The sequence below is a fragment of the Anoplophora glabripennis genome, unplaced genomic scaffold (assembly GCF_000390285.2).
Source record: "Anoplophora glabripennis isolate ALB-LARVAE unplaced genomic scaffold, Agla_2.0 scaffold1369, whole genome shotgun sequence".
NCBI lineage: Eukaryota > Metazoa > Arthropoda > Insecta > Coleoptera > Cerambycidae > Anoplophora > Anoplophora glabripennis.
Window position 1 is genome coordinate 36,994 of NW_019417444.1, and position 14,085 is coordinate 51,078.

The window sequence follows — 14,085 nt, forward strand, 5'->3', positions numbered from 1 at the left end:
TTTTAGGAAAAGCCCTCAGATTTAGGTTAACACCCTGTATCTTTTTAACGAAGCATCCTAGATAAAAACCTTATAGGAAAGACTCCCTTAAAATTCACAGCAGAATACGAGGTTTAATTTTTGGTCAACATTGTGAATCACCCTGTATATTGTTACGTTTCATTTGTTTTTCAACAGTAGATGTAACCTCTTGACGAGCTGTCACTGTAAAAAAACATCAGAAATCGAATTTTTACAGTCTACAATCGTCACTTTCTTTCCCTGCTAGTACAACGAATGCCTTCACAGCCAGCTTTCATAAATTTCAGTAAATGAGCTTAAATTACTCGACGACCTCTCTCTCCCTCTCTCTCTATACCCCTTTCATTTTCACACAAGGACACATTGTCCCCACGCATAAAAGTAAATAATAAGTAAAGCCACTAAATGAATGAATGGGCGAGCTGTTTATTGCGTTAACCGTTCGAGCGTGTTAGAATATACAACGCTCTGTATAGAATTCTTCGGGAATGACGCTGGCGTCTTCGTTAATTTTCTAGGCTGAAGTGGGGGCGGACAAATTAGAATTATACTAATTAAAACATCGCGTTAATAGGCGAGGAATGCAATAAAAACTAGTTTGTAGTAGTCGAGGGGAAACAATCCCAAAGAATTCTGGAAATTGTGGATAAAATCACAGTGCGAGGATATTTCAAGAACATAGTGTCAAATAAAAATTTGTATTGCCATTGACATCTATATTTGACGCCATTTCACTATCATTCAAACAGCCGATTTTTCGTCTTCAAGCAGTTATGAGCATTTGAATATTTAGATTAAAAAACTTAGTAAATTGAGTAAAAGATTTCATAAACTTTTTTTCATTTGGTTCGTTTTTATAGAAAAAAAAATAAAAATTATATTTTTTAAATTTTTTTAAATTAAAACTGCTTTTTCAAAAAAATTAACCAAAAAAAACGTCTTTCTGTGTGCAAATTTATGAGACAGGTTCTAGAGTATATTTATTTTTTAATATTTTTTTTCTGTATTTTAATTTTTTACAGATAATGTTCGCCATTAGACCAAATTTTATTATAGAACTGCTTCTATTAACATTGCCATATCTTTCAAATTTCATTTGTGTTGAAAAAAAATTCACACGGATCGGAATTAGTAGTGCCTGAATATTAAAAAAAAAGGAATTGCCAATTTAGAATAAAAAATGTATTTGTGTTTCAAATCGGCAAACTTAATAGTTTAACTGCTCCGACCTTAGTAAATAGAATATTAATACATAGCTGAGGTATAACTTACCTCCCTATGGTAAAAAGCTATTTCGAGTTATAAATGCATATTTTATGAACAAATAAGTAGAAATATTTGATGAACATTACATTTTATTAATTATTATGAGTGAATATTTATACTAATTGTACAGTTACTACATTTAGTAACATGTATAAAATCTGGATAATTATTCCCCTCGCGTTTACTAATTGTCACATTTTTCTCAAAATGATTTGATCGCTCCATTTCAGTCTCCGGAGGCTCAATATTATCTGACTGATCCATTAAAACAGCATGATGGGACGTACTACTAGAACCAAGAGTTGAAGTGTCATTGTAAAGAATCCTGTTGGCTATTTCATTTTAGTTACTTAAGCTGCCAGCAACATAACTTTCTGCAATTGTGACTGATTTCCACTCACCATGTCTCTTTATTGCTAATACATCAACTCCTGTATTAGCCAGTAACGTTGCCGATGTTCTTCGGAATGAAAGACCCATATATGTTTCAGGATGTTCTAGTTTCAAAAACTGTGCAATCTTATTAGGAATCATAGAAAGGGTATTCTTGCTGACTGGTTGATTGTAACATTGACCTGCTTGATAGCGCCTAAAAAGCGTGAATTTCCAGTTTTAATTTCCAATCTAATCGTGATATATTTCTTGAGAATTTCTAGGTGAGAAATAGAACCCTAACGGGAAGTAATTGTAAACGTACGTGACATACCATTTTTAGAATCTCGAATTGTAACTACAATAATGTCATCCACATTTTTGAAATTGACGTTGCCCAAAGTAAGTTTGCATAACTAATCAGAACGGCATGCTCCTGCAATGCCTAAGACCGTCACTATCTTCATTAGCAAATATGTGTTATCGGTTGCCTGAACGAGAAAATCGTTGACTTCTTATTCTTACGTTTCAAAAATGTTTCTCAGCTTGGGGTATTTTATATCTATGTTCTCCTCTATGAAAATAGTTGACTTAATCATTGAGAATTCACTCCACAAACTCGCCGGTGACTTTAAAGTTCTTGACTTCTCCATGAAATATGCTAGCGGTGACATTTCAGTGTTTTTGTTCTGGCACTATTCTTTGAAATCTCTATATGCTCGTCTGTAGCGCACTTTCGACTTCTCGGGCAATAAAAATTCGCAGGCAGCATTTGCTGCACTTTCTATTTGAAAATCACTGATTTAGAAATAATAATTCAAAAGTATTATTTACCAGTCTCGGGCTCTATTGCCAGCCCTCGCTCCACTCGGGCGCAAAATCGTCCTCGACTGGTAAATTATATTTACTTCCTTTATGGTGTAAATAACTTTTTCCAGATATTTGAGTGTAATTTTTTTGACAGTTCTATTACCCAATGAGACATTTACGTAGCAACATGCTTTCCACAATTCTTATTAAAATCAATTAAAATAAATAAATTATTTCGTTTATATTCAATGGCTGAAAATGGATTTATACACCTAAGGTCAAATTTTTATAATTGATTTTCTTTTAAAAATTTCTAACATCAGTAGAAATTTTAATTACGAGTTCTTGAAATGTATTCATTTTGTTTTGTTCGTACAGATAAGTTTCGCGGAAAGTAATCTTCGACCTTGGATGTATTTAAATGTGTTTAACACAAATTATACTTCAATTTGTCGACTGTAACTGGCTAGTAAATTGTAAAATTAGAAATTGCAACTGTTCCTCTTGGCCAACTAAGAGGATATTTAGTAACATTTTATATTTATTTGCAAACTCACAAATTACTTACACATACTGGGTTCGTTGCCTAATTGCAAATTCAATTTCAGTGTACCAATCCCAGACAACGAAAAAAAACATATAAGTACTTCACATATCTGTATTATCAGTGGCGGCGCGTGAACATTAATTGAATGTGTTTTGTTTAGGGTTGTTACATTTTTTGTATTGAATTCCGGGATATGAAGTGCCCGGAGTCTTTAAATGGCGCCGCAGGCGAAAAATTTTAGAATTTTCAAGGTCACGCGTTGAAATTGATACCTTTTAAAATAGCTATTTACGAATCACCTACTGATGGTATAAATAAATTGGAATAAACTAAATATATTTTATTAAATTATTGAATATTGTTTATAAACAAAAAAATCGTATGTGAAATTTACCAACGATTTAACGAATTTTAATTTTCCTCGGCGTGTTATGATTTTTTCTTTACCTTTTTTTATATATATATGTACATTATATTATATTCCGGGAGTTATATGTGCAAATCTGAAATCCGGGACCATACAGCTAATTCCCGTTACAATCACTGAAAATGCCGGTCATACCCATGTGGCTAGATGTTCTTTTAATATGTCGTCAAGATCTGCACTAAAATTTATGAGTCCACGAAACACATCAGGGTTGTCCGAATTTTCTGTCTCATCGTGTCCGCGAAGTGCTATTTCGAAAGCTCCGCAAAATTTTATGCAATCTATAATTATGATAATACATAACGATTTTTCATTACCTGTTCATTGTGTTTCCGTATATTATCCCAATATTCAGAATCTAACTGACTTCTTATGTTTATTTTACCTAAAAACTTAATGACTTAAATCTATCATACTGTATATTGTCCATGCTTTATCCCCCACCGAAAAGTAAGCACGGAAAACAAAACAGTGTATTTTTTAAATCACACCCGCACACCCACTCTGCTTTTGTGTATACATTATTGTTAAATTGTCTTTTATAACTTTTACTTTTATTTTTAGTTTATCCTCATAAGGCAGAGAACCAAATAAAGTTTTTTGTAAAAACGAAAGGCTATTCATTTTAATAGCTATAATATCCGTAGACGCCTAAACGAAAATTTTCACACGTGCCGCTCACAGAAATAAACCACCACATATCACGTACGAAATATTACTGCATTTACTGCGGCAGTGGCTGTCGCTGTTGCAGCCGCAAAAGCCCCTATCTTCGTTTAGTTGGTCACGTGCCTGATTAGCCAATAAAAACAAAGGACGCATCTAATTGTTCGCTGTGCACACAATTTGTATATGAGGTTGCATATATTAAGGAGCGTAGCTCGCGTCGCAATAAATAATAATATAAGCTCCTAAGTTTATTTTAGCGCGAGTACATTTGGACTCTTTAAATATTTTGTTGATATTTAATATGATTAAATACATAAAATTTTATGTGTTCTGCAGCTCCGCAGCTCTTATGGTAAAACCGCCACTGTGTATTATCATTTTCATTGTTCAAATACAATTTTTTTGAGCTTTATACCGTTCGTTCTTATACATAAATGTCTAGCCATTATCTCGATAATGATATTCCTTTGTTTACCTCATTTTCTTATTCTTTTGAAAGTTTGTGAAACTACGCTTTTTCACATAAAGTATATCTCGGCACATCAAGATCAATATGTAGCGGTTTTTTTTTTAGACATCGCATCGGTTCGACAAAAATACTGGTCCAAAGGACGATGTTATCTTTAATTCTCCACTGTCGTAAATAATTCATAACCAGCGGACGTATAAATGAAAACCCCTATAGAGAGGGTTTAATCAAGCGTTTCCTTTTTGTGTCCTTGATCCAGTTTCGCTCCACGTTACAGATAAATACAAAGGACTGTTCTTCTTCGATAGTATAGTACAGGCTGAGCCTGATGTTTTCTTTGGTTCGCGGTTCTTTTTTGTTAATAAATATGAGAAACCTCCGAAGAATACATATTGTCAATAATAGTGTTCGGTACGATATGAGAGAAGTCAATTCATTTATAATATTGTTCAATACAAGGAATAGAAATTGAAACCCCGTTTCGTCCAAAGTAGCAAAATATTCATTGTCTTTTATACTCCAGTATGTCTTGTAAAATAAAACAAATATTGTACAAATATTAAATAGTTCGCTTTTTCATGGCGAGAGCTATATTATAGCAATTCAAGAAAAAATAACACTAAAACATTTGAAAATAATTTTATATATTTTTATAATAACACAGAACAACAAAGTTTAACTTTTTTTTGGAAGCAGAAACTTGAATATATATTTCCGAAAGATTTAGGTGCGCTGAATCCGAATCTGGCAGCAGAATTGCTCTATCACGTCAGGTTTTTGAGATATCCTAACCTAAAAGTGCAAAAAACACTGTTTTTCGTCATATTTGAGGTTATGTAGTAATCCCATCTATTCTTTTTCAAAAAACTAATACATTGAATTTAAAAGTACAAGGCTCCCTCCTTCGAATGCCGTTGAGTTTGCTCAAATATCTTTTTTTTTTTCGTTGAGATATCACATGTTGAAATTTTTAAGTTTCTCAGTTTCTTAATACGCGAAAATCTACTAAGGATCCCTTAGACATCAAGCAGTCGATTGCAATTCAGAAACTTCATACCCATGCGGTTTTGTGGGTTTGGAGTTGGTGGGCTTGGGATTTGTAAGCTTGGAGTTTGTAGGTTCGGGTTTTGTGGGATTGGGGTTTGTAGGTTTAGGGATTGTGGGTTTGGGGTTTGTGGATTTGGAGTTTGAGTTTGAGGTCGTATGTATTGAAGGTTTCTGAGTATGAAGTTTCTGAACTGCAATCAACTGTTTGACGTCTTAGGGATCCTTAGTAGATTTTCGCATATTAAGAAACTGATAAAAAAAAGATATTTGAGCAAACTCAACGGCATTCGAAAGAGGGAGTCTTGTACTTTTAAATTATATGTATTTTTTTTTAAGAATAGATGGCATTACTACGTAACCTCAAACATGACGAAAAACAGTGTTTTTTGCACATTTAGGTCAGGATATCTCAAAAACCTGACGTGATGGAGCAATTCTGCTGCCAGATTCGGATTCAGCGCACCAAAATCCTTCGGGAATGCATATTATGTAGTGTGTCTGCTTCTTGACCCTTGCTGACCAGTGTAATTTATACTTCGTGTGTATCATTTGCGGTTTAATTTTGTTGATGTTGTATGTTGTTTTGGAATAATTTAAGACGTCTAGTACTGATTTAACTGAAATGCTGAATAAGAAATAGAAAAAAAGAGTAAGAACATAATATATGGTATAACTTTTTTAAAATACTTGTTTTAACTCTCCTAAATACGCCCCTGTACAATTTTATGAACACTGCTGTGACTGCGTGCAATTGCTTACTTCGTTTGAGAATGTAGTGACCGTGGTATATTTCACCTAAACTAGGTTAATGTCAGAGATCATTGACAGAGATTCACAATACAGTAACATAAATAGTAACAAATAATTTTTGTTGAAAACTTTAAATTAAAAAAAAAATAATTCAAATCTTATCAAATAAGTACCAAAGTATTTTTTGTTTATTTTTTATTATGGACTTAGTCCAGTTACACCCTGTATTTATCAGAAGACAACAAAGTAAAAATTTACATATTTCAGTAAATCTGTAAAAAAAATTATTTGTTTTGAAATATGCAAAAATTTGATAATTTTTTTCAGATTTATTGCAATAAGAATAAGCCAATTTCTATTTTTTTTTGTAATGAGAAACATAGGCCCCGATATTTGATTTCTAGACTGAAAATGTAAAATAATTATTTTTTACTCATATAATTTACATAAAATTGTGTTGTAAAAACCTGAAATAAAATTTAAAAAAGAATTATATCAGATGAGTAATTTTATTTATTCTTAATAATACAGGGTGATTCACAAACGGTGACCAAAAATGAAACATCGTATTCTTTGATGAATTTTAAGGAGATTTTCGTATAAAATTTTTATCTACGACGCTTTGTTAAAAAGATACAGGGTGTTAAACTTAGACAAATATTTTTAATTTTTTTAAATAATTTAAAACCTAGTAAGTGAAAAAATTTGAAATTGGTACATGTATTTATGTAAACATTATCCAAAATCTGAGACCTTTTCCTAAAATTTAGATGCTCCAGTAGCGGAGGTACTGGGTATCGCTGGTATATTTTTCTAAATAAAATAGTACGCCACTACTTTACGGTAAAAATAATATTTTCGGATTCGTCTTTCAATTTTCTACAAATTACTACCCAAAGAATACGAGGTTTCATTTTTGGTCACGGTTTGTGGATCACCCTGTATAACCGTATACAGGGTGGTCCAGATTTTAATAGACAAACTTCGGGAAAGTACTAAGCAACAAAAATTAACATCACTTTGCTCTATGAACATAGGCGCAGAAAGCCACCGTTTATGAGATACAGGGCGTTGAAATTATCAAAAATAAAACAATTTCTGGAAAACCGCTTCATCAAATTTATCCAAATTTGGTGTGCATTTTTTTTCCAATATTTCTCCTAGTTCTGTATGCACACAGTCCAAATCCAAAAACCAGTGGCGGAGAAACAAGGACGTTGTTTCCTTATTTACAATTAGAGTAAAACTTCTACGCCACTGAATTAATTGGTAATATGAATACATTTTATAACGGTCTGAAATATTCCGGATGAAAAAACATTATTTTATTTTTTGTCGAAAAGTTAATGGTTTACGAGTTATGAGACAATGAGACATATTATCCAAGTAAATAAAGCGTTGAAATAGGAAAAAATAAAACGAATTTGGGTGGTCCAGATTTTTAATAGACAAACTTCGAGAAAATACTAAACAACCAAACTTAACATCACTTTGCTTTATGAACATAGGCACATAAAGCCACCATTTGTGAGATACAGGGCGTTGAAATTAACAAAAGTAAAACAATTTTTTTAAATATCTGAAAAATCGCTTCATCAAATTTATCCAAATTTACTACAAACTTTTTTTCAAACATTTCTCCTAGTTCTGTATGCACACAGTCCAAATTCAAAAACCAGTGGCGGAGAAACAATGATATCGTTTCCTTATTTAAAGTAAAACTTTTAAGCCACTGAATTAATTGGTAATATGAACACATTTTACAACGGTCTGACACATTCCGGGTGAAAAAACACTCTTTAATTTTTGTCGAAAAGTGAATGGTTTAAGAGTTATGGGACATATTATGATGCGGTTTTCCAGGTATTTAAAAAAATTAGTTTATTTTTGTTAATTTCAACGCCCTGTATTTCATAAACAGTAGTTTTCTGCGTCTATGTCCATAGAGCAAAGTGAAACTTTCCCGAAGTTTGTCTATTAAAATCTGGACCACCCAAATTTGTTCTATTTTTCCCGATATCAACGCTTTGTTTACTTGAATAATATTAATATGTCTCATAACTGTAAACCATTCACTTTTCGATAAAAGTAAAATAATGTTTTTTCATTCGGAATGTGTCAGACTATTATAAAATGTATTCATATTACCAATTAATTCAGTGGCGTAGAAGTTTTACTTTAAATAAGTAAACGACATCCTTGTTTCTCCACCACTGGTCTTTGAATTTGGACTATGTGCATACAAAACCAGGGGAAATATTTAAAAAAAAAATGTGTACCAAATTTGGATAAATTTGATAAAGCCGTTTTCCTGATATTTAAAAAAATTGTTTTATTTTTGTCAATTTCAACGCCCTGTATCTCGTAAACGGTGGCTTTTTGCGCCTATATTCATAGAGTAAAGTGATATTAATTTTTGTTGTTTAATAGTTTCCCGAAGTTTGTCTATTAAAATCTGGACCACCCTGTATAGTTTTTTAACGGCAAAAATAATTATTTTAAAACGTAAATTAGTTTTGTTTACAATTTAATTAGTAACGTATCTACGTACCAATATAAGTTAATGTGTAATAAATCATGTAAATAAATTTGTTTTTGTTTAATGTTCGTAGCTTCGTCCACAATGATATCAAAATTAAAATGCCACTTTTTATGTAAATACCTATATAAATTGCGCGTTTAATTAAAATTATTAACATGAGACCATCTCCGCAGGTCCATGGGCATCCTTCTGCCACCCGTCACCCAGGTGACCACCGCCAGCAACACCCACCTCACCCTGCACCACCGCAACCGCAGCCTCGACTCGGCCCTCCAGAGGATACCCGAGGTGGACGTCACTCCCAGCCCGGAGTGCGAGAACGTCGGCGTCGTCGCCGTCACCGGCATCCTCTGCAACGAGGTGCACACATGCCCCGCGTCTTCCAAGCAGCGCGACGAGCTGGCCAGCCTCGGTTCCGACGACTCGGGCATCCTCTGCGGCTCCGATTCCGGCTCAAGCGACTCCAACACCACCAGGGAGTCGAGCGTGGAGTACCTGGGCCAAAACAACGAGAGCCGCGAGAGCCTGGACAACCTGGACAAGCCGGAATGCGAGAAAGCCGACGCGGACGATGTCGATCAGGACGCCAGTGATCGGACTAAAGTGTGTGATCAGAGTGACTCGGCGACGGCCCCCAAGAGCACGGGTATGCTAAGGCTGCTCGAGAGCAAGGTGTTCGACGTCTCCATGGCCATGCACTACCTCTTCAACAGCAAGGAACCGGGCGTGCTGTGCTACATCGTCAACAAGATGTTCAGTTTCGAGGACCAGGACGTGGACTTTTACCTGCCGCAGCTGGTGTGCATGTACATCCAGATGCACGACGTCGCTGAGGTCATACATCGGTACCTTATCCATAGGTGAGTCCAGGGTTCATAAATTTTATTCACGCTGTCGATTAAAGGACTTAATAAAATTTAGTTATCTACGATCGTATAAGATTTCGCTGTTTTTTTATGTATCTAATTTCCAGAGTAAAAAATTTACTTTTGTAAGAGACTGTGCAATAAAAATGCAATGCAAATGTGCAATAAAATTTTTATTGCAGGATTTCAGTTAAATGTTGTATCAGTAAGAACATCGGTACTTTATTCCATTATTCACTTTCAACGAAACCGACACAAATAAGTTTGCGTTTTTGACTCTTAATCAGGCAAAGATGTGCGAGATTGAGAAAGACCGCACTCGGCTAGAAGGAATAAGATGTAGAAGTGTGTCCAGTACGCATGTGTGGGTGAAGCTATCTCAGACGCAAACTTATTTGCGTCAACCTGTGCAGGGTGATCGATTTAACTGGAGAAATGAGTTTTTCTGGGAAACGGCTGAGAAAAATAAATTATTTTAGAAACTATTACATTTCTGATTACTTTTACATGAAGATAGGGTTAAAATACAGAAATTATCTTTACGACGCTAGGCGTCGCGGCGCTTCAAAAATTTTTTCCCCAGCAACATACATTTTTTAATATGTCACGATATCCCTTAATTTTGAATATTTTAGGTCTTTTACGATTTGCTCCGAGAACCCCAGATCTAACCCCTCTTGATTTCTTCTTGTGGGGAGCCCTAAAAAATATTGTGTATAAAACTAAAACAAACAGTATTAATCATTTGAAGCAGAAAATCACTGCTGCTTGTGCTGAAATACGTGGCAATATTTAAAAAAAAATTACGTCCAGTGAACTAAGAAAACGTTACGAATTGTGTTTAAATAATAATGGTGCTCACATTCAACAGATATTATAACATTGAGTATTGTGTTTATTTATTTGGTCTTTCTTATATGATAGGTGGGTTTGTAATTCCTACAAATTAATGTAATTGTTGTATACATAATTGTGTTATTAAATTGTTTATAGTGAATACGTTTTTTATTGTAAATAGAACCATAGTTATTGATATATTGAAGCAGCAAGAGCATTGAAAAAGATCTATATCGCTGACTACGTCGTTGCAATAATAATTATGAGATAGAGAAATTCTCTAGGGAATTGCCCGTAACTTTTTAAATAATGGGAACATAAAAAAATGTTATATAGGAAAAATATTCAAAATTAAGGGATCTTTATCGTGACATATTAAAAAATGTATGCTGTTGGAAACAAAAATTTTGAAGCGCCGCGGCGCCTAGCGTCATAAATATAATTTCTGAGTTTCTGTCCTAATTTCTAGTAAACGTAAGCTAAATTAAATAGTTTCTAAAATAATTTAATTTTCGAATTTCTCGGCCGTTTCCCAGAAAAACTAATTTCTTCAGTTAAATCGATCACCCTGTACAGGCTGATCACTATATTTTAACCCCCCCCCCATTAACTTTTTTATTTTAAGAGTTTAAGTGTTCGAAAATGATAGCAGAGAAACAAATGAAGCCCAAACAAAATGGCTGCGGATGTTAACTTTGTTCATTTAAATATAACACCCTGTATATTTTTACATATTTGGATAGAACGCTCCCCGAAGAGCAGTTATATTGGGTTTGTTGGGTCCACCTTATATTTTCTTAATAAAAAAACCTTTTCATTTCATTTTTTAATATTATGTCGCTTATTGTTAGAGGCGGACCAAACAAAGCCTATACGATTATGCTTGACAGGGAGCGTTCTATCAAAATAAGTAAAAATATAAAGGGTGTTCCATTTAAATTAACAAAGTTAAAATCCGCGGCCATTTTGTTTGGACTTCATTCGTTTTTCTACTATCATTTTCGAACACTTCATAAAAAATCATGCAACTTTCGTATTTCACATTTTTTATGTCTTAAAACAAAATAAGTTAAAGGGGGAGTCAAAATATAGTGAATCACCCTGTACATCTACTTCGCAATTAACACAATTTTCGATAAGTTGTAGGTAATGTTACCAACTTCTTGACATGGTAATTCCCACGTCAAAAAAATTTCTTTTTCCTCGTTCATCTTTATTTTTTGCCACATTTTTCCTTGTTTATTTAAAACTAAATATACATAAATAATTAATCTTCCATATGTATATTTATTAGAAATTGTATGTGACTATTCATGCCAAGGAAATTTTTCAAAAATTAAAACATTTATTTTTTTACCTGCTTTATATAAATAAATATATACAGGGCGTAAACAAAATGCCAAATTTAAACGGTAGATGCTCGTTACAAACATGTGCCTGGAAACGACTCGTTTTCGAAAAACGGGGTATTCGAAATTAATGAAAATATGTAATTCGTTTCAAATTATAAAAAACAAGAGGGAGGCGCTTAGAAAAAATAGTTTTTGATATTTTTACATTTTTACCAATAATTACCTAGACATGATCTAATTTTATAAATTACTTATCTCAAAATCGGTGTATCAAAATCTGATCACATATTATTTTTTTGTTAAAGCTATTACAGTTATTGAATTTTTTATAGCTTATGAAAATAGTCTTTTTTTTTCTATAAATTTATTTAAAACGGGATCATTCAACCATTTAATATTTAAATGCTGTCTTCTTTTTAGTTTAACATTTTTTTTTCTATACTCATCTTGAATTTTCTATATTTGTTTATTTTTCACAATATAACGAGCGTTCAAATAAAAACGTGGTCAAAGTTGGCTCTGACACATTGGACGTAGGGAGTAGCTTATAGCGACCAACTTAACCTCATTTCTCAACGAGCTGTATAGCAGCTGTCAGTTTCAATAACGTTAATGACTATATAACTTTATTTTAAAGAATAATCGTGATAACAATAACAAACAATTAAAGGAGCTGCGGAAAGTGTCCCCCTCCTTGTTATAACAATAAATTAAAATTTGTGATAAAACACGTACAGAAGTTCTTGGCGCATTTTCCATTATTTGTTGGACATTTTCTATTTATTCTTCAGTCCGCTTTTTAGGTCGGCCGCTTCCTTCTTTTCTTGTTACACTGCCCGTTTCACGAAAAACATTAACACAACGCTGAACTGCACTTTGAAAAATTTTGTACTCAACAACGCCGGGAAATTGATTTTGAAATTCTATGAAACATTCCTCAATAGAATACTTCCATATTCCATCAATCTTGCGTCCATTTCTAAAGTAGGACTCTGTGATAAACACTTTTTGTTCTTGAGAAAACACCATTTTAAACGCTTTTTAAAACGAAAATATTCAAATTGATAGCGGCGATATAGCGCTTTGACAGATGACGTTTAAGTTCATTTGCTATACGCTACGCCCTACGTCCAAATTTTCAGAACCAACTTGACCACGTTTTTATTTGAACGCTCGTTACTTATTTACCGATTATCATTTCATTACCGGTTATTTATCAGAAGCAGTATATATATATATTTTAACAGAACAGCCATGAATTAAAAAAAACAGAATATAAACCATGAACAAAAAATGTTTGATTTTTCCATAAACAAGAACATTGAAATAGCAAATAATAAAAATGTCAAGACTATTAGATATTAGGTCGCAATGACAATCATAGAAAGAGTATCTCCACATTGATAGGCAGTTTTTCCTTTTCCCCATTCACAGTTTTACATATAAGACCAACATATAAAAATTTCGTACCTGGGTGGATGACCGAACACACTCTACGTTGACACCGCAAGGGTCCTGTAGCAAGGCCCGCGCTGGCATCAGAAAATCGGCACTCTGGAAAAACGATCTTTCTTTGAATTGTGTCTATCTACGATGAGTTATTGATCTTTAAACTATTTTGGTTAATGTTGACCGTAAGGCCTTGCTTTGTTTCGAATTTCGTAAAATTTGTACAAAAATTGTCAAAAATTCGAAAGTTACGAAAATTTTCGCGCCCTCCTGCGCTGTCAGCGGCAGCTGAGCGATTAGGCGCATGCGTGGTCAGCATCGCCTACTACGACTGTAAGTTTTCGCGGCAATCGGGGCTTTGTAGAGGAATTTTTCGGAAAATTTGGAAACGTGCGTGATATTACGATTTGCGTACTAGGTCGTCTATGGTTTTGTAGTTTTGACGGAATTTATGCCTCGTAGATTAAGCGGTTTTTTAAAGGAATTTGGCTACACATTACTAAACTCCCTTATTTAAATAAAACGTCCTCTATGTTTTTCTTTCATTTGACAGATGCCTGGGTATCAGCGCATCATGTCGGAATAAAAAAAGATTGATGAAATTTAGAGTTACATCCGATCGACCGGAAACTGTTGATAAATGGAAACCAAATACCGCCAA

The 14,085-nt window shown here is 33.6% G+C and overlaps 1 protein-coding gene across 1 annotated transcript in view; it reads left to right on the plus strand.

Moving 5' to 3' along the window:
* Positions 1-14,085, plus strand: part of LOC108915951 (phosphatidylinositol 4-kinase beta) — a gene marked incomplete at its 3' end in the record, with an annotated part of 59,646 nt that overhangs the window by 24,210 nt on the left and 21,351 nt on the right. The window contains exon 3 of the mRNA XM_018722115.1: positions 9,094-9,780. Within this exon, the coding sequence (XP_018577631.1) occupies positions 9,094-9,780 (687 nt within the window). The remainder of the gene's footprint in view (positions 1-9,093; positions 9,781-14,085) is intronic.